Source organism: Cryptotermes secundus, unplaced genomic scaffold, assembly GCF_002891405.2.
Source record: "Cryptotermes secundus unplaced genomic scaffold, Csec_1.0 scaffold709, whole genome shotgun sequence".
Lineage (NCBI taxonomy): Eukaryota > Metazoa > Arthropoda > Insecta > Blattodea > Kalotermitidae > Cryptotermes > Cryptotermes secundus.
In genome coordinates, this window is record NW_019738358.1 from 1,681,139 (window position 1) to 1,706,095 (window position 24,957).

At 39.6% G+C, this 24,957-nt stretch overlaps 1 protein-coding gene across 1 annotated transcript in view; it reads left to right on the forward strand.

Annotated features, from left to right (window-relative positions):
* LOC111870880 (CREB-binding protein) overlaps positions 1-24,957 on the forward strand; it is a gene marked incomplete in the record, with an annotated part of 110,653 nt that overhangs the window by 39,776 nt on the left and 45,920 nt on the right. The window contains 9 exon segments of the mRNA XM_033754038.1: positions 7,833-8,069; positions 11,033-11,244; positions 12,051-12,193; positions 15,505-15,622; positions 15,794-15,848; positions 16,350-16,547; positions 17,417-17,637; positions 19,686-19,928; positions 22,687-23,232. Coding sequence (XP_033609929.1) covers positions 7,833-8,069; positions 11,033-11,244; positions 12,051-12,193; positions 15,505-15,622; positions 15,794-15,848; positions 16,350-16,547; positions 17,417-17,637; positions 19,686-19,928; positions 22,687-23,232 — 1,973 coding nt within the window.

A 24,957-nucleotide genomic window follows, 5' to 3' on the forward strand; every position in this document is an offset into this window, starting at 1 on the left:
TTAGCTCCACCGTTCTTTACCTCGGCACTGGATGGGGTGATCGGTCAGGTTCACACCCTGTCTGCTTTACTTCCATAGTCAGAGCCTCTAGTACCCATTGGATAGAAGGCTGGGTTGACCCCAGAACCAGGCTGGATGCTGTGAAGGAAAGAATCTCTGACCCCTACCAAGAATTGAATCCCAACTGTCCTGTTCATAGCCCTTCACTACACTGATAGGTAGCCACCTCCCAGATGAGTGCAGTGTACTTATGTCAGATGATCTTAAAAGGAGGCAGAACTATTTCATGTGAAAAGTTGTTCCCTCTAAAGATCAGTATTCTTGATTCTGTCTGCTAGAATGCTATACAGATTGGTTAGCTATGAGCCAGCCTCTTCTGTTGTGGCTTTTGTATTACAAATACCCTCAGCTGGTCTAGTCGGCAGTATGTGGTGTTTAAAGGGCTAATATAATCTTTGGGTTGTTAATCTTCTGAAAATTTGATGGCATTCCCTTCTCTTTGAGAATATAACAGATGTTTTCAATTTGCTTATGATGCACAGAGATATTGGGTTTTTGGACTTCATCCATCATCCTGGTTTTAAGATAACTAAGAAAAACAGGACATTGCGGAAACTGGATCTGTTCCCATCCTCAGGTGAAGGAAAACACCAAAAGATGACACTTTTGTAGTCTGGCCTCATGATCCAGAGAGATTACAGAATTTCTTCGACCACCTCAGTAGTTTAAGGCCTTTCATCTGCTTCACTATGGAAAGTTAGTCAGACAATGCGATCTCTTTTCTGGACGTTCTGGTCATCAGGGAAGAGACGGCACTAGTTACACAAGTCTACAGGAAACCGACCCACACTGGCCAATACCTCAACTTCAAATCTGACCATCCGCCACATGTAAAAAGAGGCTTGATTAACATCCGAATGGCACATATATATGTCGCAAGCAGCAACCAGAGTTGGCCGAATGACACATATATATGCCGCAGGACACATGCTCACTTTGGGAGTGCTGACAGTTTGACCTTGGGTTTGAAACCAAAACAGACCTACGTGAGGTCATGTCAGTGGTTCATTCCTTAGCTCAGAACAAAGAAATTGTTTATCACGGTACTGGTTTCGATACTATTTACGTTTAGATATGACTGTTCATGACCTGTTCAGCCAAATATAGCCCAGCTTTGTTGCGAGAACTGATGAGGAAATATTTATCGGTGCTTGCATATGAGTGCTTCCAGAGCCTTCAAGGAAGTCTGACGCATTCAAGGATTGGTTTTCAGTGGCGAATTATCAGTCAGGAAGTCTGTCGGATTGTCTAATATTTCTTTATCAGTTAGAAAGTCAATGTCAGACTGTCATATATTTCTTTATATATCATATTTATTTTGCGTCTTTGAAGAAGTATAAACCCACTGAGCCACTATTACTTTGTGAGTAAAGGCATCTTCGCCACTGCGACTTTCAGTATGTGTTGGACTGGCACTCTTTTCGACTAGTATTATAATTACTTTGCATCACTATTTTGCGAGGATTACCAACAGGTGAGAGTGTCGCTTTGTCAATCAACATAATTTATTCAATTTTGCTAGAAACCCCCCTACCCCAAGATGATTCTTCAATCGCACAAGCCGAGTGTCACGGTCAGTGGCGTTTCTCGGGGTGGGGGGGGGGCCAAAGTTATCAGGGGGCCCAACTGAGTTGACTGGAGGTGAAACATTCACATTACTGGCCAACCAAAGGGAAACAGAGGTGTCGTGTGTTTCGCTAAATAAAAAAAGCATGAGCACGCTCTTCTATTGTAAAAAGCATGATTTTGCTCTGTGTGAAGTGGACTGCTTTGAGAAGTGCCACGCGTGTCAAGAGTGACTATCATATTGAAGTGACTGTGAACTGAAACTGTGAAGTGACGCAGTTCAAACTCGCGTACAGTAATATTATTCTATATAGTCTGATTATATTTACAATATCACCAAGTCTCAAAGCCGAATATCACGGTCAGTGGCGTTTTGGCCCTTGTCCACGACAAGAATTCCTGCCAGAACGGTAATTCCACCGGCCAGCAGACAAAACCGGGTGGCCTTGTCCATGGAGATGGCAGGCGCGCGGAAAATGTTTCACTTGAGCCGAGGTGAGTCTGTGCACGGGTGCAGTAGAATGGATAATACGGATGTATGCATCCTAATTGCACTGTATTATTTTTACAAAAATAAACGACGACACAGAAGGTATTGGGTGCATCCTGTGTTGCAAGACCAATTAAAATTTGGTGCATTTAGTACGCTGTTTTAAAAACTACGACAGGACGACGCAAAGCATGTTAATTTTTTTAGAATGTCAAAAGAATTATTTGACAAGTTACTGACAGTTTTATGCATCTGTTTGAAACACGACAACACCAATATGCGGAACTGCATTTCTCAACCTGAATTGCTAACAGTGACACTGAGGTGAGTACACATTCAAATTGTTTACTTGCTTGAAAATATTTATTTGTTATACAAAAATGAACACCTTAATTTAAAAAAGCTCTCAGTAAAAGAAGTGAAACGGAAAATGAATTACTTTTATCTACCTTAACAAGGACACAAATGTAATTTTTCATTCAGTAGACCCACAGACAAGTGAAAATGTCCAATATTGATATAAATTACTAATTTCCAGTAATACAAACGAAAAGTACCTTAAATTAACTGTATCCTCCTTATTAAGGTAGCCACCAAAAGTGATAGTTGTCTTTCATCCTTTTTATACATTCACATTATCAAAGATGACAAAACACTCCACATTTTAGAATTCGTTAGAAAAATCCAAAGTCTCTGAAACATTAGATAAGGTGGTAATAAGTATAAGATTCAAAATACGACTGTTCTCCAGATGCAGCACTTTTACTGTTTGAGGCTTGTGATTGTTCGGCAGGGGAACATACTGGATGGCCGTGCTGTTGATTAGTCAATGACGTCTGGTACGATGATGGACCTGCGACAGTTTGGTATCCACGTGATGTATGACATTGGTTCCCAGAAACTTCAGAGGATTGTGGATGCATTCCACTGTTTCGATGTTTTGACATAATACTTTTAATCAGTCTCATGACTTCATATTGAAAGTCGACGATATCTTCGTCATGAAATTTGTCTACAGTTGGTGCAATGCCTGTAAAAAAAGACATAATTCTGCTTTGGCCCTGTTCAGTTGAAGCATCAATGAAAGTCATCATTTTCCTATCCAATTCATTTGTAACTCTCTTGTATTTTGGCGGTTTTTCTTTATGTTCATGATTACATTTGTCCTCTTGCCTCTCAGTCTGCCTGTCAGCAAGGTTAACGTTATCGGGCATATTTGAAGTAGTTTGTCGATGAGTTGCTATTTTTGTCAGAAATCGTAGTTCCTCATAAAACAGGTATTTGTGCCTCTTTGCTCCAGAACCGCTCTTCTGCTCCTGGTTTAATTTCTTGTGACATTTCATCCAGTTATCCCCGATGTTTGCCCATTTTTTTCATCACCAGTTTTCCTGGAAAAAAAAAACCGAAGAAGAATTAAATCTATGTTTTTTTTTCAGGTATTTAGCAACAGGAAATACGTTCACAGATCTCCATTACAGTTTCAGACTGGGAATAAAAACAATTAGTAGAATTGTACACGAGGTTTGCATGAAGATGTGGTTGTTATTATATAGAACATATATGCCTATTCCGATGGTCAGTGAATGGATGGATAGCACGTCAGTTTGATATTACCGCAGATTTTCTAAACTGCATAGGGGCCCGTTGATGGCAAGCACATCAGGATTATCAAACCAGAAGAGAGTGGTTCAATGTTTTTCAGTTATAAAGGTTATTATTCGTTAGTCCTGATGGCAGTAGTGGATGCAAATTATAATTTCATTTTTGTGGATGCCAGTGCTTATGGAAAGGATTGTGACTCGAGTGTGTTTAAAGAAACGTCGTTATGGAAAAGGCTGCAAGGAAACGCTGAATATACCTCCTCCCAGGGCACTGCCAGATATTGAAGGGGAATTGCCATATGTTTTCGTAGGTGACGAAGCATTTGCATTGCATAATAATTTACTTCGTCCCTATGGTAGCCAAGAACTTGACCACATTAAGCGAATTTTTAACTAGAGCAAGACGATTTGTAGAGTGTGCATTTGGCATAATGACCAATAAGTGCAGGATTTTTCACAGGCCTTTGAATGTCTCCACAGATTTTGCGACTGACATAGTAAAGGCTTGTTGTGTTCTTCAGAATTTCATCCATAAAGAAGCGGGACTTAATACTGTGTGTGCCGATATGACTGTAGATGTGGACTTGGAACTAAGAGAACTCCCTTGCTCACAAGCAGTATGAGGTGGTTTGTCAGTGAACACTATCATAAATAATTTCGCTAAGTACTTCGTTTCTGAAGCTGGAAAAATTCCATGGCAGAATAAGTTCGCTTAATGTATTAATGCATTATGTACAGTAATGAAGATAATCCATGAACTCGGCACTGCTACTGCCATAAATTCACTGTCTCACAACTTCTTGTCACAATTTTTATTATTAGTGAATATTTTGTTGGGAAATCATTGTTAGCAGTTTATTTGTTCAATGTGCAATTTTTAAATCACAAGTTCTTTGCTAGATAATATCGTATCTGCACATGGAGAATGTTTTGACAATTTATGATATTAATAAAATAACTGAAAATATATAGTAGGTATAGATGGAAAGTATGTATTGTGTATTAATAAAATTATCACACAAGATGAAAATTACATACCTATATTGTTTCTCTCCTCATCTCCCATTGTTTCAAAATCTTCTTTAAGGTGTGAGCATAAATCCTTCCAAGCTTGCAAAGTTAGCCGACTGTCTTTGTACTCTTCACTTGACTCCCACAGTACTGGTCTTTCCTCGACAAGCGTAATTAATAATTCACAGTCAATATTGAATTCTGCGCTCACTGTAGTGAAAAGAATACTACAGACACAAAACACATGAAACTTGCATGCTCAAGACCAACTGTTGACTGACGGCGAGCTCGATGGCTCGTGGACACATAGACATGTTAATGCATGTCCCACTGAGAACACGGTGCACCGTCCGGCTGCCATCTCTACAGTGGGAATCCGGTGCTGCATCCGGCAGCCGGACTGGTAGATTTGCCATGATGGCTCTTGGACAAACTCTCATATGAAACAATGCATCACTACCAACCCGGTAAATCTATCAGAACGGCGGACGGCGAAAATTCTTGTCGTGGACAAGGGCCCTTTCTCAGGGGAGGCCAAGGTTACTTGGAGCCCAACGGAGGCGACTGGAGGAAACATTCACAACACTGGCCAACCAAAGGGAAACAGACGTCATGTGATTCGCTAAATAAGAAAAGCAGGAGCACACTCTTCTATTGTAAAAAGTGTGATGTCACTTTGCGTAAGGTGGACTGCGGGTCAGAGTGTATTGTAAACTGTGAAGTGACACAGTTCAAACTCTTGTACAGTCTGAACAAAATATTATTGTATATAGTGAGATTATATTTACAAGGTTGAAGAAAAAACAAGGGTTAAGTCCTTTGGAATTTCCTAACATATATAATAAAGATTATATTTTGCAATTCATGACAAAATAATCAGTTAATTTTCGTTTGTAAAAATTGCTCTTTTGTGTATATGTAGAAAATTTTATTGTCTTTCAGGTTGTTTTTAGTTTGTATTTCTAGGTTTTATAGAACAAAAAATATGGATTTTTTTCTGAAAGTTCGCAATGTTATTTAATTAGGGCGATTTAAATATCGGCTGCAGGGGGCTGCCAGCAATTTGAAAGTCCGTACGTTAAAGGTTAAAAGTCTCCACGATATGCCAAGATCAAGATTTGGTCAAAGAAATTAACAACCTGAGACACGATCTTCACTTGAGCAGTTATCCCAGAGGCTTCATTGACTCGGTCATTAATTCCAAGGGCAGTAGTCGTCTGAAGAAAGAGGAAAAACCTCCCTGTTCTGTATATATTCCATATGTGAAGGGTGTTTCTGAAAAGTTTAAACGGATAGGTAATCGATATAATATTAGGACCATCTTCCGAATGAAACACACACTTATTAACTCACTTATGAAAACCAGACTAAAAAGAGATCCGCAACAGACGGCACAGTGCGTCTATACATTCCCTGTGAATGTGGCAGAAGCTACATTGGCGAAACAGGCAGACCTCTGGCCGTGCGGCTCTGGGAACATAGGCATGACCTCAAAGAAGGTCTTCTAGAAAAAACTTAAAACTAGCTCAACATGCCTATGAAGAGGGACATATGTTAGGCTGGGATGAAGCTAAGATTTTGGATATTGAAAGCCACATCAGGTATAGGAAATACAAGGAAGCGGCCCATATGGCATGCTCTGCCAACCCAATTAGTCAACCCAGTTTGGACTTTTCTCCCATTTGTATCCCCATTATCAGCAATGAAGTCACCAATTCACATGGAAGATCTGTATGACGTGATGTTTTTTTTTATTGATTTCTATTAGGTTCCGAGTGATTTACTCCATTTTTGACGCTAGTTAGACACTATTGATTTTTTTACTAGTTCCCCTTTCAATTCCATGCCATGGTGTCATGGACCTGGTTATTAGTTTGCTTTTGTGACATAAATTTCTACGGCTCTCTCTATCCTGGTTCCATGCTATTACGCGTTTGGAACAATTTGTAATGTATATTTTTCTTATTAGCTCTCATGGACTTGGCCTGGTCTCAGGTGTTTATAACCTCTGTGGTTTGTGCCGCCAGTTGCCTATTGATTGAGGCTAGCTCTTTCTAAGGGACCCAACAGAATAGGTGTTTTCCCTCACCTGAGGATGGAAACAGATCCAGTTTCCGGTTTTTTTTTTCCTTAAGCTTTGGTTTCCTTTGGTAGTGATGCCATAATCAAGCAGCCGTAAAATGACTGTGAATGATGTTACTAAAACGTTGCCATAGAAACAAAGGAACATGGTTTCCTTCAAAAGGGTTGACCACCATTGCCACGAAAAATAGCGGTGACGGCAGTGAGTGTGGCGAGAAACAGTTCTAGCAACGTTTTTGTACAGTACTGCGGCAGTTGCGGTGAACTTTTTGTTTACAATGAGCCAAAACATGACATGCTGGAGTAGATGTTACATAATGTGAAGAGCAAAAACTTACCTGCAAACATTCCGTATCATCTTCTGATGACTGCTCATCTTCCAAAAATATTAATAACGCCAAGTTGAGATCATTTTTAAATTTCTTCTTTGATATTATAGCACGTTCTACATGACACACCGTCACAACACACCAGCCCTCGGCTCTAGCTTTACAGCACTGTTCACCATTACGGTGGTAGTCTTTTTCTTTCCGCTGCCTGACGTCATTCACCATCTTATTACAGCCACTGGATTACGGTACCACTACCCGTGGAAACCATAGCATTAGTTATCTTAAAACCAGGACGATGGATAAAGTCCGAAAACCCAATATCTCTGTGTGTTATACACCATCGTAAGAACCCTATAGTAATTGCTTATAATGGTTTACTAAGGTATACTCAAATCTAGATGATGATGCTAGGAAATCCCAGGTTGCTCAGCTGTTGGCAGATATAGATGCTAGTAGCTTTTAAGTACCAGTACATGCGTCCTTGTTTACTTGATTCACACTACTGTTAGACTGAACACTGTAAGTAGATAGGGAAGTTATTATTTTGGAACAAAAATAGGAGCATATATGATTTATGCAGTGGCATGAGTTAAGTAAATATGGCAAGTTTACTTAAATATAACAGGTGGTTTTGTTTATTTTTAGTGTTAATTTCAGCGCACTTATTTGTTGTACCTTCTGTCTTCACAGTACCAAGTCAAGCACCAAATAGCCAGCCGAACCCTTCTCCCTCAGATATGAGGCGAGCATATGAAGCCCTTGGGATTCCGTCACCCAACCCTGGGGCTCCAGGTCTGTTACCACCAGCAGCAGGTGGGGTGAACCGCCCGCACCGCTTGACAGGGATTTCTGTTGGTCCGCTTCCTCCCAATTCGACCGCTGGGCCAGGAGGCAGCGTACGAGTTCTTCCACCTCCACACCCGCAAGGTAAGCATACACATGTAAGCTCTCCACACTTTATAATTAGGTTTCCCACTTCAGTTAATGCCGTAAAAGTTAATTACATCCAGAATGTCACAAAAACTAGTAATATTTTTGCGCAGGAGCTGGCAGCACAGTGAGTTGATGTTTTGTGGTTACAGTAAGTGTTTTATTGGTCTAGTGTGTGTCAAAAAGAGAGAGTAGTAAATTGTTTATTGTTGTACTGTTGATAAAACAGATATTGCACAAGTTAAGACCTAGTTCCAGTACACACAGAATATTGCACACATATCCAAACCAGAACATGGTGATCCAACAGCAATCATGATTCCGAGAACTTTAGTAATAGATAATGTGCTGGCACACAATGTTGTACCATGATATGAAATTTGGACCACTTGTGAGTGACTAGGAAGACAGTGGTATTTGAAAACTAGAAAGAAGGGAAATTTTGTACAGAACTGTAAGGCTTATTTTGAACTTTATCCATCGTCTGGTATATATAAGACAAAAAACCAGAACGTTTCGGAAACTGGATCTGTCTCCGTCCTCAGGTGGATGGGGCAGGATAGACCTACTCAGTTGGGCCCATTAGAAAGAGCTAGTCTCAATCACTGGACAGACCCAAAAAATAAACCTTATTGTTCTGTACAGCATACACCATTGTCAGAATCCTTTCAAGTCTAAGGGAAATTTTAATTGTCGGTAATAATAATAACTTGTTCATCTTATTATTTGTTCTAACTTAAAATTAATTTTACCTTAATATTTTAAGCTTGCATGTGAATCACATCCGACATTAATGCTGTGGCACATAGCTAGGAAACACCTTGAAACTAATGAGGAGACAGCATTGTTGCTATGCAACTGCATGTTACTTATGCCTGTACAACAATAGAATTACTGTTGGAAACAGTGGTTTCTACTCTGTGCAAATGGGTTATGAAGAGAATTTGCACAACCCAATTAGTTGAAAGTCAGCCTGCGAAGAGAGGACTAGGAGGTTGGTATGAAATAGCTGCCAACCTGTGAATTGACTGTCGAGAGTTGAGTTCTGCAAGGGAGGCTGAGAAAGAGATGGCACAGTTCAGTTGTGGAGTGTTAACCAGCCAGCAACAGCATGACCACAGAAGCTATAGAATCTCCAGCATTAAGATTCGTTACCAGAAATCAACTAGTGAAAGTAGTCTGAGAATGCTTAGTGTGTAGTGATTTGTAGTGTGGAAATTAGCGAGGGCATTGTTAATGTTTGTAGTTCAGGGTCGTGTCTGTGAAGGGTTATTCGATCCATTCACAAATCCAAATCCCATCTATGATCACCCCTAAATCTTGACAATACTATAAATACCACACATTACCTTCCTCTTAAAAATTGTAAAAATAAGTCACTCTAGGGGAATAATATCAAAAAAATGTAAAGTGTTAACGTAAAATAGCTTGTCTGATAATGGCCTGAATAGCTGAAACATGTAGTAAAGTGAAAACATTATAAATGTATTCAATTTGTACATGAATTGTGTTGATGGAACATACAGTAAATAATAAATGTTAGAACAGAGATTCAACGTTATATTTGTATTGAAGCTGGGAAACACACTGACTGGTTTAAGATTTGAGGTTCTGATTGTAGTTACCATGAGAAGAACTATATTCTGGGATAGGAAATACAGTTCTGCTTCTTTCGTAAATACAGTGTTTTATTCGTGCAGTGTCTATTTAAAACAGTGATAAGTTGTTAAAGCAGAGTCAACATTAAATTTGTAGTAAAATTGGAAAACACTCAGACTGACTTGAGATTTGAGGTTCTCATGGTGATGACAATGAGAAGTACAGTAAAACTTGGTTATAATGTCATCAAAGGGACCTAAAATAGTGTCGTTATAAACGAATGTCGTAACCGAAATGGGCACTTCCACAGTAGCCTTATGTTAGTCATGTAAAAATCTACCAAAAACCGAGTTAAAATGTTGCATTTTTTAGTGAAATACGTAGTTAAGTACAGACTAACGTAACATTAACATGGAATTAATATGGATTCTCCGTATCGTTTGTACTGTAGAATTCACCAAACCAAATTCGCGGCATACATCAGCTTTTTTCCTTCCATTTTCTATTTCACGAATCACTTTAACTTTCTCTTCAGTGCTTAAAACTTTCCTTTTCATTGCCATGTTTTCGCTACTGCACTTCTCTGGGTTTAGGCAGGAACACTATAGGGTAAGTAGACAATGTGAGGTCCTGTTAGACGAGATTCTAGGAAAGGAATGCAGTTAACAACCTGCCGCGTCCTCTTGCACTATTCACGCAGTCCCACCCCACACCCTTGTTTTCGCATAAAACCCACGCTCCTCTTGCAGCCCGCGGTCGTATTCTTCCAGGACAGTCACGTCAGCAAGTAGAGAAAGTGAGGGTGGGCAGACACATCGAACTTTCCCACGATATCAGAGAAATTCAGGAATGAAAATGACGTTACATACGAGGTTGATGCATTTGTGCATGTCGTACTAAGCAAGGTATAAAAACAGTTTCTTTATGAGGAATTAGTTCGTACCATTGAATATTTGACGCAATAGACAAGGTGTCGCAGAAGCCGATGTTGCTATAACCAAGTTTTACTGTATTTGTTTCTGCAGTGTAATACCATGTAGCGTGGTAGAAGTTCACCAGTGTTTTGGAGCATACTGCTGCAATTTTCAGGCTCAGAGTGAGCTGAGGAAAGAGACAAATTGGCTGAAGTTATAACACCTATGAGTTGTATTCAAGGGGTAGCTAGTTTGAATCTCAGCTAGGAGACCGTTTATTGTGACAGGTTTGTTTTCCTTACTTCCTCCAGGCAGATGCTTAAATTAGGCCACGATTGCTTTCGTCAACTTTCTTTTCAGTTCATTATTATTCGTCCAGTCACTTGACACTATATAGCAGTAGTTACTCTAAGCATTGTTAATTAAACTACAAAATATTATTTGTAGGGCAGCCCCAAACATCAGTTGTTTCTGCAGGCTCACAGCAGCAGGTACCTCCCAATGTTTCTCTACCCCTTGGGAGTGATCCTGGAGGAAATCCCAGTCAGTCTGCAGGACAGCAAGGACCAGCATCATCTGCAGCACAGGCAGCGGCAAACATCCAACAAACAGTTTCCCAAATATTCGGTGGCTTGTCTGCCGATCCGCAGGGAGGCAGTGTGAGTAGATTCTGTGCATTGTAGCCCCAATTTGAAGAATCTGAAAGAACTTTTGTAGAAAAAATGAAAGAAAAGTAATATAAGTAGTAAGTATGCATGTAAGGGCTGCACCATAGCTCAAGCGGTTAGTCGCTGGCTTCCCACTACTGTGGCCCTGGTTCGATCAAGGGTCTGGTCAAGTGGGATTTGTGGTGGACAAAGTGGTGCTGAGGCAGGTTTTCTCTGAGTACTTCGGTTTCCCCTGCCAATCTTCATTCCACCAATTGCTCCACAATCACTCTATCATCGGGCTGGTACAATAGGCCAGAAGTGGCCACAGTACAAGGGACTTAGTCCCACCCTACTAGCAATTAAAAAAAAGTATGTATGTACAGAAATATGCAGAAACAGTTGTGTGATGACAAACTTCAGATGAATGCACATTCCTGTTAGGCAGTTGAATTGGTTTCAAGAATGAACTGTTCTCTAAACTCTTTGATGGTGGATTGTATTCAGATGTAATCAGTGTAAATTATCACTATTGCAAACACCAGCTGTTAACAAGAGCCTGCATGCCACCTGCTTTCATGCTGGTGTCTTGTTGGGCATATTCTCTGACCCTAAAGATGGAGACATGTTCTTCTGAAATGTCGGTTGACTTTCATGTGGCTGTGTGATGTTATATCCCAGAAAATAGAAGCCATCTGTTACAGTTGTTGACAGTATGAATGAAATTATTGTACCTGTTCACCTTTGTTTCTGTAGGTTCAGTCTCAAATTACAGACAAGAAAAATATAATTTCCTTTCTCTCTGTATATATATTTAGTTGGGCATCGATAACCGGTTGACTAGTCTGCAGCTTCCTGGAGGTCTGCAACCTGGTCAGGTGACAGCCACACCAGTTCAGGGAACAAAGGAGTGGCACCAGTCTGTTACTCCAGATCTTCGTAATCATCTTGTACATAAATTGTAAGTTGACAGCTTTATCCATGTGGAGTTAATTCTTAAAGACGATCATGAGTATGTCATTTGCGAAACAGTTTAGTCTTGTGTTAGGCGCTGGTTCTGTTTATAGCTGTTCCATTATGTGTTGGTGGTTGGATGTGTTCTGTACACTGTAGGAACAAAATGCTGTGTTGGAGGCCAACTTACTCAGCACATGTGTGTTACAGTTTCAGATTAATTTCATGAGATCAGTTAAGTCTAGTATTTTACGTGTTCTTGATAGCAAATATGAAGTGAGTGCTAGAAATCCTGTGGTTTGAAAAGTTGTTAATGCATCGTGAACTTAATTGTGTTTAGTTTGGGACAGTTTTGCTGAAATATTGAGCACATTACAGTAAGTCCTTGTTTAGTGTTGTGGTTAAATTCTTGTAAACCATGATATATGGAAGAACATCAAAAATCCATTTTTGAATAAGAAACTTAAGAAATAAGTTAAGTTACATTCCTCAGCCATTCTGCACCTCTATAACATGCACTACAATGTAAACAACATGAACCCAGTTCTTAGCTATAAATACATGCAATTATTAACTGCAATAATTTTTATTCAACGTTTAGTGTGATATATTGTATTCACGGATGGCCAGAGGTTATGCGAGGGAGTGGTGGACGTTGGCTCAGCCTTGTCAACATTAATCACTTTGGGCAAGTAATCCTCCACTTTGACCATTTACCTAACTCTGACATGAGCAACAAAATTGTAATGAGTTAACATAATATTATCTGGAGCCTCGGTATGAAAGTAATATGAACACAGTAAGAAAATTGTATTTACGGGGACAACATTGATAACCAAGAACTTGCTGTTTGTTGCCATAACAAGTGCTCCTTATTCATCATTGTATTCTTCATGCATACACATGAATATGATTTGACTGTGCTGCATGCCCATGTTACAGAGGATATTCAGAAAGTAAACTCTGGGGAATTGCTAACGAAGTAAGCAATGAGAAAAAGAAAGGTGCATACAAAAAATACATGTATACTTAAGGTATCTCTCAATCTAGTCACTACTGAAAAACAGGTGCCTCAGCTTTCTGACAGGCAGGCAGCATTTGATGAATGTTTGTGCAACCACTGCTTTGACTGTTTTTGTTTTCAGCATTCACAAATGAAACTCAAGTTTCATCATCTATTACTCATATAATGTTACTGAGAAATTCATTGCCTTTTTTGTGGTATTGCTGAAAGAAGTCAATGCTGAAGCTTTGCTCTGCATTTTGTGCACGCCCGTGAGCATTTTTTGGAACCCATCTTGCACAAAACTTGTGGTAGCCTAACATAACTGTGATTTTGTAGAAAACCATGTGTGAAACTTGTGGAAATCCATGCAAAAGTTCTGAAATTCTGAATTGCCTTATTTCACAAATTTTTTTTGGTTAACACTTTGAACAAGATCATCTCTCGTTACAGATGGCCGGCTGGCCTACCACTTCGCTCAGCATTATGGCCATTTGTTTGCCCATCTTTGAGCATTCTGCACTGTTGTCCTTCAGTTCCTTCACTCATTACATTTTGGTCATAAGCCACGGTGCATAATTTACAATGGATTTCTGTAGCACTCATGTTTTAGCGTGAAGAACGCTGATAACAGCACGAATGTCGCCCCTGGCGGGATTATCAATTGCAAGACACATCGTAACTCATTCTGTATAGACAAGAATAAACACTAGGTGACCAATTATGTGATGGTTTACAAGGCAATGAGTCATGTGGTGCTACCTTGCATGTGCAAATCCTTCCCCACTCCTAAATTAGTTCCCTAAGATATGAGGTTATTTGCTGCATAGCCTGTCCGTATAGAGTGACTTTTGAGTGTGTTATGTCATATACAGATGCTCTTCTCAAGTGAGATTATTTTTAAGAAGTACTGCAACAATTATAGTAGCTGTAAAGGGAGTAGGGTTGCAAGTACTAGAAAGAGAATCAGCCATTTTTAGGGCACCATGTAGAATAAATGGAAGATTTCAGATTAGCCTTTCGAATGGCTTTCTCTGTATTATGCAGTAATTGTTAATGTAAGTGAATCAGTGTTTAAATCTTTATATGGTGTATGTATGTATGTATGTAGTATAATGTTTGCAACTACCAGTTAGTATGAAGTATATAAACTTTGATAAATAGCATCTTTCAGTCACATTAATTTTATGAACAGAAATTTAAATGGTGGGGATCTACAAGTTTTTGTATTCATGTTTGAGAGTATGGTTAAATAAATATGAACGGTTGGTTTTTTTAATTTCACAAGTATACTTGGATGCTAGTATGACCATCTTAGTTAGTTAGTTATTGGAGAGGGTGGGTTTCCCCATGCACTTAGACCTGTATTGGTCCATTGTGCTTCCCTCTATGATTTCTACCAGTCTCTGTATCCTACCAGTACTGGTACTTACCATCAGTCCCACCCAGCCAGCGAGACCGACTCTACTAGCCGAGAGGTATCTATAATGCTTCCCCCATCTACCAGAGGTATTAGAGACTGCTGTTGGGCAGGAAACATCCGTAATTTGGCTTAGTGACCTCCTTTGGAGATAGGTTCTTTTACATGCCGTAGAGCTACGACACGGGACCCATGGCTTAAAGTCCCTCCCGGAGGACTTGTTCCCTGAATTTTTCTGCCCTTAAAAATTTGATGACCTCCGCCCCGCGTACTACGAGTCATGAGGTGGGAATGTTACCTCTAGACTATGGAGGCCGCTAATGACCATCTTACTTCTGTATTGGGTTTTCACTGATGTGAGATGTTTTATTCACAAGTCATGCAATAGCTCATTTATATGGTTACATTGTCACATATTGTGTGATTAGGAATGTGTAACATTTTCCATTCCTTTTTTATTTGTACACAAAGCATGGAGAAGCTAAAATATTTTGGAATGATGCTAACTGTACAGATTTCATTCATGAAGTAATTAAGAGCAGTTGAAATTCAAGTAATCCTTCATGCCATTCAGTTTAGAATCTATTGTTTTCTTACTTTCTGTCTAAAAACATAAAGGTTCAAATTTACACAACCATAATTTTGCCTGTAGTCTTATCTTCACGGTTCATTCTCATGTTGGTTTTGTACCTGTGATTGTCCCATTCATATTTGGTGATGATACTTCATTGATATTGATTTGTCATACTTGAGAATGGAATGTGTAAAATATACTGGAATTTATTTGCCTAGCATATTCGGGATAAAAAAATATGGTCTTTGGATTATGTAATGAAATATTGGAGTTTGGACATTTTTCACAAAGGGCATTTGATATAATTCTTTATTTTTTCAGGGTTCAAGCAATCTTCCCAACACCGGATCCTCAAGCAATGCTTGATAAGAGAATGCACAATCTTGTTGCATATGCTCGTAAAGTTGAAGGGGATATGTATGAAATGGCTAATTCAAGGGTAAGTTTGTGTTTTTCTCTTATATAACACTGATGATTTGTGTCATTTATTACTACTCACATGACCCATGTGTTTTTTTTTTCAGTCTGAAGTTTGTGTTTTTCTCTTACATAACACTGGTGATTTGTGTCATTTATTACTACTCACATGACCCATGTTTTTTTTTTCCAGTCTGAATACTATCACCTTCTAGCAGAGAAGATTTACAAAATCCAGAAGGAACTGGGTAAGTTGTAAGCAGCCGTTACATTTTCTTTGAAGACGTCCATCTGATTTGGATCTGAATTTAAGCCCAGACATTGTACTTTATGATTTGTAAGAGTGCCTTACAATATAGAATTTTAGGAACATCTTTAGAATATTTTGTTACATTCTTAAATCTTTGTCTGTACGTACAATCTACGTGCCATGATGTCCACACATATTAAATAGTGTAATGTAAATAACAGCATCTAATAATTGTAGGAGCTAAGTTCGATTTCCCTACTTTTAGTTGGAGATTTCCATATCCCAGCCAGCAAGTAGTTATATATTTTGTTTCAAATCAGTCATACATTTTTCTGTATGTCATAATACCCAGACCATGCACATACTATATCAAGTAGAGGATTACTGATTAAAAGAATTCACTGTCATGATATATCTCTGTTCACAAAGTTCTCATTTGGAAATTGATTTGCATTGGAATGAAGTACCCAAATTCGAGAACAACATTGTGTACTTGCAGAGGAAAAGAGACAGAAGCGCAAAGAACAGCAACTACAGCAGCAGCAACAACAGCAACAACAGCAGCAGCAAGTTCAGCAGCAGCCACCACCACAGATGAGGTCTGGAGTTCCTGGCACTGTTCCCACACGTACCGTTGGTACTGCTCCACCAAATATGCAGGCAACACCTCAGTCAGGCCTTCCTGGTCACTCTCCAGGTAAGTTTAAGATATATTCCTAGTTCATTATTCAGACAACAGACAACTTATGTGACTGATATACAGTGTGTATCACAACTGAATGGCAAAACTTTAGGAATGGACTCCTCATGTAGAGAGAAGAAAAAAGTTTATGACAACATGGGTCCGGAAATGCACATAATTACAGAGTAGAAATTGCGTCTGCACGCCACTGAAAGGAATTGAAAGAAGAAAATTTATCACAAAGTAATCAGAGATGTCATGATAATCATAGAGCTGTCCTCCCAGTGAAAAGCCGACCCGCCGATAGAAAGTCTGTCCTCCCAGTGAAAAGCTGACACACTGATAAAAATCATGCAGGTCGCCAATTCTTTTCAGTGGCATGCAGACACAATTACTACTCTGTAATTATATGCATTTCCAGACACATGTTGTACTTTTTTTCTTCTCTCTAAATGAGGAGTCCATTCCTCAAGTTTTGCCATTGAGTTGTGATACACCTGTATATATGCACATCTCAAGTAAGATGGATCTGAAACCTACTCATACAGGGGAGAATGTGGATACGAGGGTGTTTTTGATAAAAGGCAAGAAATTCCAATCTGTTTTATGTCCCTTAGTGTTCAGAATTACCAAAATAGTCTACATGTATGGGATATAAATTACTGGGGCATACAGATTATGAATAATGATATATATTTAACTAACTGGTAAAATGTGTTTGTCTATTCCAAAGCTACTTCTTACATCTGACATCTTGACTCTTACAGATGCATGTTCCTGTGGGGTGGCATGAGCTACATGCTGCTTAAAATATGGCACCTTTCTTTTGTATAAAAATTAAATATAAGTGTTAAGGTATCTTGAAGTTCTGATGTTTTCTTTAGGCATGAGCCATGTACTTCCTGGCCTGGGTCCACAGCAAAACCGCATGCAATTCCCACCTCAACCAGGCCAGCAGCAGCCACAGCAGCAACAGCAGCATTTAGTAGTGGGTCCACCTGGACCCAGCCCAAATAGTACTTCCAGTACACCCCAAGGCCCTCCAGGTAGCATGGTGACTGTGTCTGGTCCAGGACTGTCACCTTTTGGCCAGCCAATGTCTCAAGTAAGTAGAAGTGGTTTTGCAGCCACAGTATAATGATCCCTGACCCCACCTGCATGTGATTCAGCAAACCTCAACTCAAGCAATAGAATGTTGTCAGATCTTTACTTGAACTCCAAATGTTGAAAAGTGGAGTTGCAATTGTGCAGTATTCAGACTACGTGGGGAAGTCATAAAATATTATCACCCAGAAGAAACAGAGACACAGGTGCAAGAAATTGTGTGTGTTAGTCCGTTTCTACATATGCCCCCTGCAAGGCCACACATTTTCCCCAGCGATGCATTAGCTGCTGGATACCTTGATCATGGAAGGTCTCATTTTGACTCTTTAGGAAGTCCTTCACTGCCTTTAGGAAGTCGTTCACTGCAGAAATTGTGTCATCATCATCTTGGAATCACCTACCACGAAGTGGCTTCTTTAGCCGTGGAAAGAGGAAGAAATTGTTCAGTGCCAGGTCTGGTGAATATGGTGGATGGAGGAGAATTTCATGTCCCAAACTGGCAGGAAGTATCTTCGTAGCATGAGCTGGTGCGTTGTCGCAAAGAAGTTGCACACCTTTTCCCAGTATTCTGCATCTCTTTTTTCCTTGATTTTCTCCCATAATTTTCTCATAACTTTCTGGTAGTACTCACCAGTGATGGTGACGCCCTTTTGCGCGTAGTCACTCATGATGAGAACCTGCCGATCCCAGAACACATTCAACATCATCTTTCCTGATGATGGCTGGGATTTGGCCTTCTTTGGTAGTGGCAAGTCTGCTTCTTTCCACTACTTGCGCATTTCCTTTGTTGCAGGGTCATAATGATAGACTCAACATTTATCCATCGTGATCAGGCAGTCGAAAAATTCCACCTTTTCATCTTGGCACAACTGCAAAATTTTCTTTGCCACATCTGTCCATTGCTTTTTTTGAACTTGTGTCAACAACCGTGGCACCCAATGCGCAGCGACCTTTGTCACATATAACTCATCATGGATGATGCTGAAAACCGATCCATGGCTCATGCGGACCTCATGAACAATAGCTTTGATAGTTATGCCCCTATCGGATAGGATCAAAGCTTTCCACCTTTGCCATGATTCCTGGTTCCTCAGCGAAAGATGGTCTTCCACTTCAGGATGTATCTTCGAGGTTTGTCTGTCCACAATGAAAGCGCCTCTTCCACCTGACCACTGTCATATGATGGTACACCTTCCTGATACACAGCGGTCGTCTGGTCGTGGGTCTCTCTGGCAGACTTCCCTTGAAAATGCAGGAACCATATCACAGCACGAGCCTCCACTTTCTCAACTGACTTTGCCATGTTGCTTCTTCCCCTTTCGGTGGCTCCCTTTATCCACTTGGCACAGGAAAATTTGACCGGCAAGCTCAGGAAATGTTCTGTCTCGTATATAGAACGATATTTTGGAATTATGTTTTTCTCATTGTGATAATTAAAACATTATGACTTCCCATCGTGCCTCAGTATGGTTGTGGTACAGTGCTTGTAAATAAAAAAACAACTGATATCACTCCTAACCAATACCTGACTGTCAGCCAGTGCTGTTTGAGGTGGACCACACTGAATGCTAAATCACAACTCGACTGTAGTTGTGCAAAAATAATGTGTTGTATATGCAGTTATTTCTTATAGAAGCCAACATAGTTAAATTCGTATATGGACTGGCTGTTTTCTGGATAACTGAGGTTTGATTCCTGACAGAGTTAGGAGTTTTCTCTCTGTTGCCATATCCAGACTGGCTCTGGTGCTTGAAGCTGACTTTTCATGTCCATTTGGTGCTGAGGTTCAGAATGCATGGAGCTGTACCTAAACTCTCCCATATGTCTTCATGGCATGGTGCTTAATTACACACACTGGGACAGTTTTGACCATAAATTGGTCCAAGGGGTTTTAGGCCTTGGGTGGGATGTATGCAGTAATTGAAAACCGTATAAACCTGAGAGAGAGTGTGTTGCCTTTTGAACATGGCTGATGTTATGAAACTGTCAAGCTTGATCATGGAAGTGTGAATTATTGACACATCGTAACGAGTAGTGTTTCACCCACAGGGTCCTCCACCCAACATGACAATGGCATCTGCCACAACCGCAACTAATGTGGCAGCAGCCAGTCAGTATGCCACCAACAATGGTGTGGGGACTGCAGGAAGTGGCGGTGCTAGTGGTGGCGGGGTCCCAAGCAGCCCAGCTGCTCCTAGTCAGCAACAGCAGCAGCACCAGTTCCCAGATATGATGAAGGCTCGCCTTGCTGTTGCGGCTGCAGCTGCGAACTCAAGTACTGTACAGACGCAGGTATGTACCACCCATCAAGGAAGAAGAATGTTGGTTTCTCATACTTAATTACAACTGCATTTGTTCAGATTTATTTTGCACGAGTGAATGTATTTTTTTAATAGAAAACTGTACGTACAGTTAACAAGTATTTAAAAACATTGCCCAGGAAAATTTTCAATGTAAATGAAATTTAATTGATATATATGTCACCTGGTAATGAAGAAAAGAAGATGAGGTGGTTATGGCCTAATTTAATATCTTGTCGCAGCATTTGCATTTAGGTACTGATGGAAACCACAGTTGAACTCTGTCATGATAGCTGGTCATTGGGCCAAGATTTGAATGTAGGGTTCCTGATTATGAAGATGCTAACCACTTTACCGCAACATTGGGAACAACAGGTTAGAGAGCAGTGCTGTGAGTAATGAACCCCCATATTAGTTCAGTTTAAATCGTTGATACCCCAGACTTACATTACTGTTTGTGGCCAGTAAAAATTAAGTAAAAGCAGTATTATTCCTTTAATGCCTGCAGCTTATATAAATAATATTGGAACTTAATGACTAAAAGATATATCCATTGCTAGGCAGTGGCATGGTAAGCACACGATGATGTCACTAAAGAAGGAGTCATTGCCTTGCATAGTTTTCTGTTGTGTGTGCTAAGGCTATACAACCAGGGATAGCAAGTGAGTGGACAGTCATGGCTAGAAGGCCAGCATTGCTGCCAAGTCACCAGATTGATTGGTTAGTTGTGAGGCAGTCACCAGTTGCTAAAGATGTAAGCAGAGGACATTGTTAGGATCCACTGTCGGGCTGTGGCTAGTGAAGATGTAGAAGACTTAGCATGTACCGTGTTAAGAAGTTGAGTGCATGAATTAGTCAGAGTGTTGTTATTACTTATAGTTAGATTTATGAGTCCAGTAAATCCCGTTAACATCCAGACTGTGTGCCGTGTCACCTAACACTTGACGGTATTTAAAAATCAAGTTCCTGACTCACAGAACATGCTGCATATCCATTGTAAAGATGAACTATTTGTTGCTGTGAGGAAAATAATTGCTGTTCTTGAGAATAATACAAAAAACATAAAAATACACTGCCTGACATACGTTAGAGAGAATTGGGTCACTTATGTAATTAATTTATTGCTAATGGGTTATTATGTGTATAGCCTTCATATTTCATAACTCGTTGCACAGGTGACTAAGCCTCTGGATGATCGTTCTGCTGTTAAGGATTCTTTGCTAATTGAGTCATTGATTCACTCCACTCTTTGACAGAATGGTCATAAGCTTTGTAATCTATCAGCTATAGCCTTCCAAGTCCGTTCTTCCATGTATGCTTTGAAGAGGGCACATATGCAAGCTATCTTTGTGTGCTCTTTCAAGGTATCCCAGTTTGAATCATTTCTGTGATGTGCAAATTTAGCCACCATGTTTTTGCACCCACTTCAGCGCATTTATCTGTCCCTTCCTCTAAAGGCGTGTCCACATTACTCGTGCTCGTGCGACTCACTATGAGTGTTTCCATTATTGTGTCTACCTCCTGTACACATATACTGGAGGTTTCTTCCTCGGGGCTAAAGCAGCCAGGGCCTTAAGCTGACCACTAACCTCCATCTGGTGCCAAGATCAAGAAAATGTTGATGTATACGTCCACTCCCCCATACACCTTCATGGCGTATTGCTTGGTTGAGCACAGGAACAACTTTACCTTTTACCTGTAGATATGTAAGTGATCTTTCAAAGTTATGGTGTAAATTTGAGGTTTCACTATATTATTGTTTCACTGTAATTCTTTAAAACTGATTGCGATCATGAACCATCCTATTTTGCCCTTTCATATTCAGCTCACATTATTTTCATCTTGTATGGGATGGTAGATTAAAATTCTGCCATTAAAGACGGCCACATACTTTAATTTTTTATTTTCTGCTGCCACCTTATGCTCTTGTTGCCTACCTGTATTTGACCAAATCATCTTGATATGAGCCATCCAGTAGGTTTGTTTCTGTTACATTTTATGTATGGATCGTTTCATGATGTCTTTGTTGTAACCATTTACTTTGTGTCAAATCATTGTAATAGTTTCCCCTCTACCTCTTAAATTCTACTTTCATTAAACATTTCATCTGATTTTGTCCCATCTTGTTTTTCCCCTCAGTACCTATCAAAAATTTTATATATAATGCATGAATTTTGATTTTGTTTCACTTTGTAAGGGTCCATGTTTCAGCTTTTTATTTTAGTATGTGTTTAAAATATATTTTACAGATTTTTGTTTTGGGATATCTTTATCGGGTACTCATAATTGTATGCAGATTTTAAAAGTGCAATTTCATTCTAATGTGCTTAACCAGTGTAGTACAATTTCAGTTAGAGTTTCGTGCTGCTCAGTTGAGGGTTGGGTGAGAAGGGGTTGTGGAGTATTCTGTGGATTTAAGGAGGAGGAATGTGAGGAGAGGGAATATTATGTCTGTCTTATACAAATTACCTTCTGACTTCTTTGGAACACAACTACTGCAAAAATCAGGGTATATCTGTACCTGTATTGATCTCTTCTCCAAGATTCCTTTCTGAATTTATTTCATTCCCTGTATTATACTGTGCAAACTATCATAGCTTGAATGTTTTCAAAATGTTCCTGCAGTGGTGAATGAATATTAAAAAATGTCGTTAATTTGTTTGAATCACAGGTGCTATCTTAAATTCTCTCTGGGAACAGTACATTCTCATCCAAGTATGTAGCCAGTGCTGTTTTCTTATTTCTTTCAGGCTCAGTCTGCTGCATCACCATTTGGTCTTCAAAACCAGTTTCCTCCAACTTCAACTTCGACAACAGTTGCCGGTAATAGAGTTCCTCTTCCTCCCCCGGTCTCCACGCCCAATTCCTCTGCTTTGTCAACTTCCGATGTACAGATCACCTCTTCACTCTCTTCCCAAGTTTCAACATCTGCCTCCATATCGACCACAGGTGGACCTTCTCCTTCAGCAAATGTAACAAGTGGTAACCTCCCCCAATCTAATTCAGCCACAGCATCTGTCACAACACCATCATTAGTTCCTTCTAGTTTGTTACAAAAGCCAGTGGCTACAGTACCTGGGACAACAGTTGCAACACAGCAACAATCATCCATGCAGAGCAGTCTAGCATCCGCAACAGCCAACTCCACTTCAACAGCATCCGCCACTATGAATCATCAGCAACATTTGGCAAGTTTGGGCAAGGGCATGTCCAGTGCAGAACGAGCCAGTTTGGTGAGGACTAACTCGTCCAGCATGTCAAGTCAAATGGCAGCCATTAATGCAGCTCTTAATCAGGTATGTTCATGCTTAGGCGCCTATTGCTGTGAAAGATAAAGTGTGGGTGTGTGAAATGTTAGTTTGTAAGAGGACGCTTTAACAGTTAGAACTTTGAGATGATGTATAAAATTTGAAGTAATTGAGTGAGTTAATGTTTGAAAAAAGTTATTCCGATGAGTGCTTCAGAGTGGTGTAATAGCTCATCATTAGGTATGCAGTGAATTTTCTGTTCATTGTTTATTGTATGAACATTCGTCATATGAAGTGAACCATGAAATTAAGCACAAACTTCTCGTAAAATCATTCATTATGAACCTAGAAATGTCTGAAAGTCATTAACAGCTAACTGGTTATTTTAAACATATGTTTAAATTCTATTAGAATATCGCAGTTTACTATATTGGCACCATGATAACAATACTTCCGGCAACTTCTTTCATTGTTTAGTTGAGTATGATGTGACTGTAAGTTAAATTATTTTTTATTGTAGCACTGCTTGAACCAGACTGATTCTACTTCAAAATTAGTAAATGGTTTGATATTTTAATTGTGATCAGCAAATAGTGGGTGGGACTTCTGTTCATAAGGAACAGCTGCCAATTAGCAGTTGGTTGCAAGTAGAAGAGGTGATGTAAGTGTGAGAAAAATATTTTAAGTCTTCAGTTCAGATGATGCTAATATTATATGTTATATTCATATCCCCATGATAACCACACCAGACAAGAAATATTGCCAAGCCATATTAGTGTTATTATCGAAGCACTACATGTAGTTGGAAGTTGGGGGGGATGATCTTGTAGTTACATATTTAAACTTTTTTGTTTTTGGATATTACAAGTATTCATAAGAACATCCAAATTTTATTGATCCTAATAATACCAGGGTTCCTTTATACATGTTTTATGGTCCTGGGGAAAGTCTCATTTTAAGAAAACAGTGTTGTTGTAAGTTGGGTGAATTTATTTAGCCTAATCGGATATGTACTGGCACATACAGTCCACATTATTCATGTGTTTGTCTTCTTGGACACAAAATCCCAAAATGAGGTCTATACTAGAGTAATGTCATAACCAGGGCCCGGATTTTGATGACCTGAAAATATTTATAAAATGACTGAAAAATCCAGAAAAATGACCTAAAATGTGATCCAAAAATGTAATATGCAGGGCCCGGATTTTGATGACCTGAAAATGTTAAAAAAATGACTGAAAAATCCAGAAAAATGACCTAAAGGAGAAAAGAAAGAACACTTCGCTTCCATGTTATTCACATTTCAGAAAACATATGAAGAAACATTCCCTAAAATGGCCAAAAATGACAAGAAATACCCTTAAAAGTCCAAAAAGTTACCAAAATATTACCCCCAAAATGAAAAAATGACCTTGAACCTAAAAATGTAAAAAAATGACAAAAAATTAATTACTCATGGAGCTGAGCCCTTCTTGAGGAGCCACCAATTCTGCAGCTACTCAAGAATTTCCCATCATTTTATGGAGCCCAAAGGTTCATCACCATGTTCACAAGAGCCCTGCACTGATCTATCAAATCTATACCATCCCGTCCTATCTCTCTAAGATCCATTTTAATATTGTCCACCCACCTATGCGTTGGTCTTCCCTGTGGTCTCTTTCCTTCTGGCTTTCCCACCAATATCCTATACGCATTCCTCGTCTCCCCCATTCATGCTACATGACCTGCCCACCTCATTCTCCTTGACTTGATCATTCTAATTATACTTGTAGA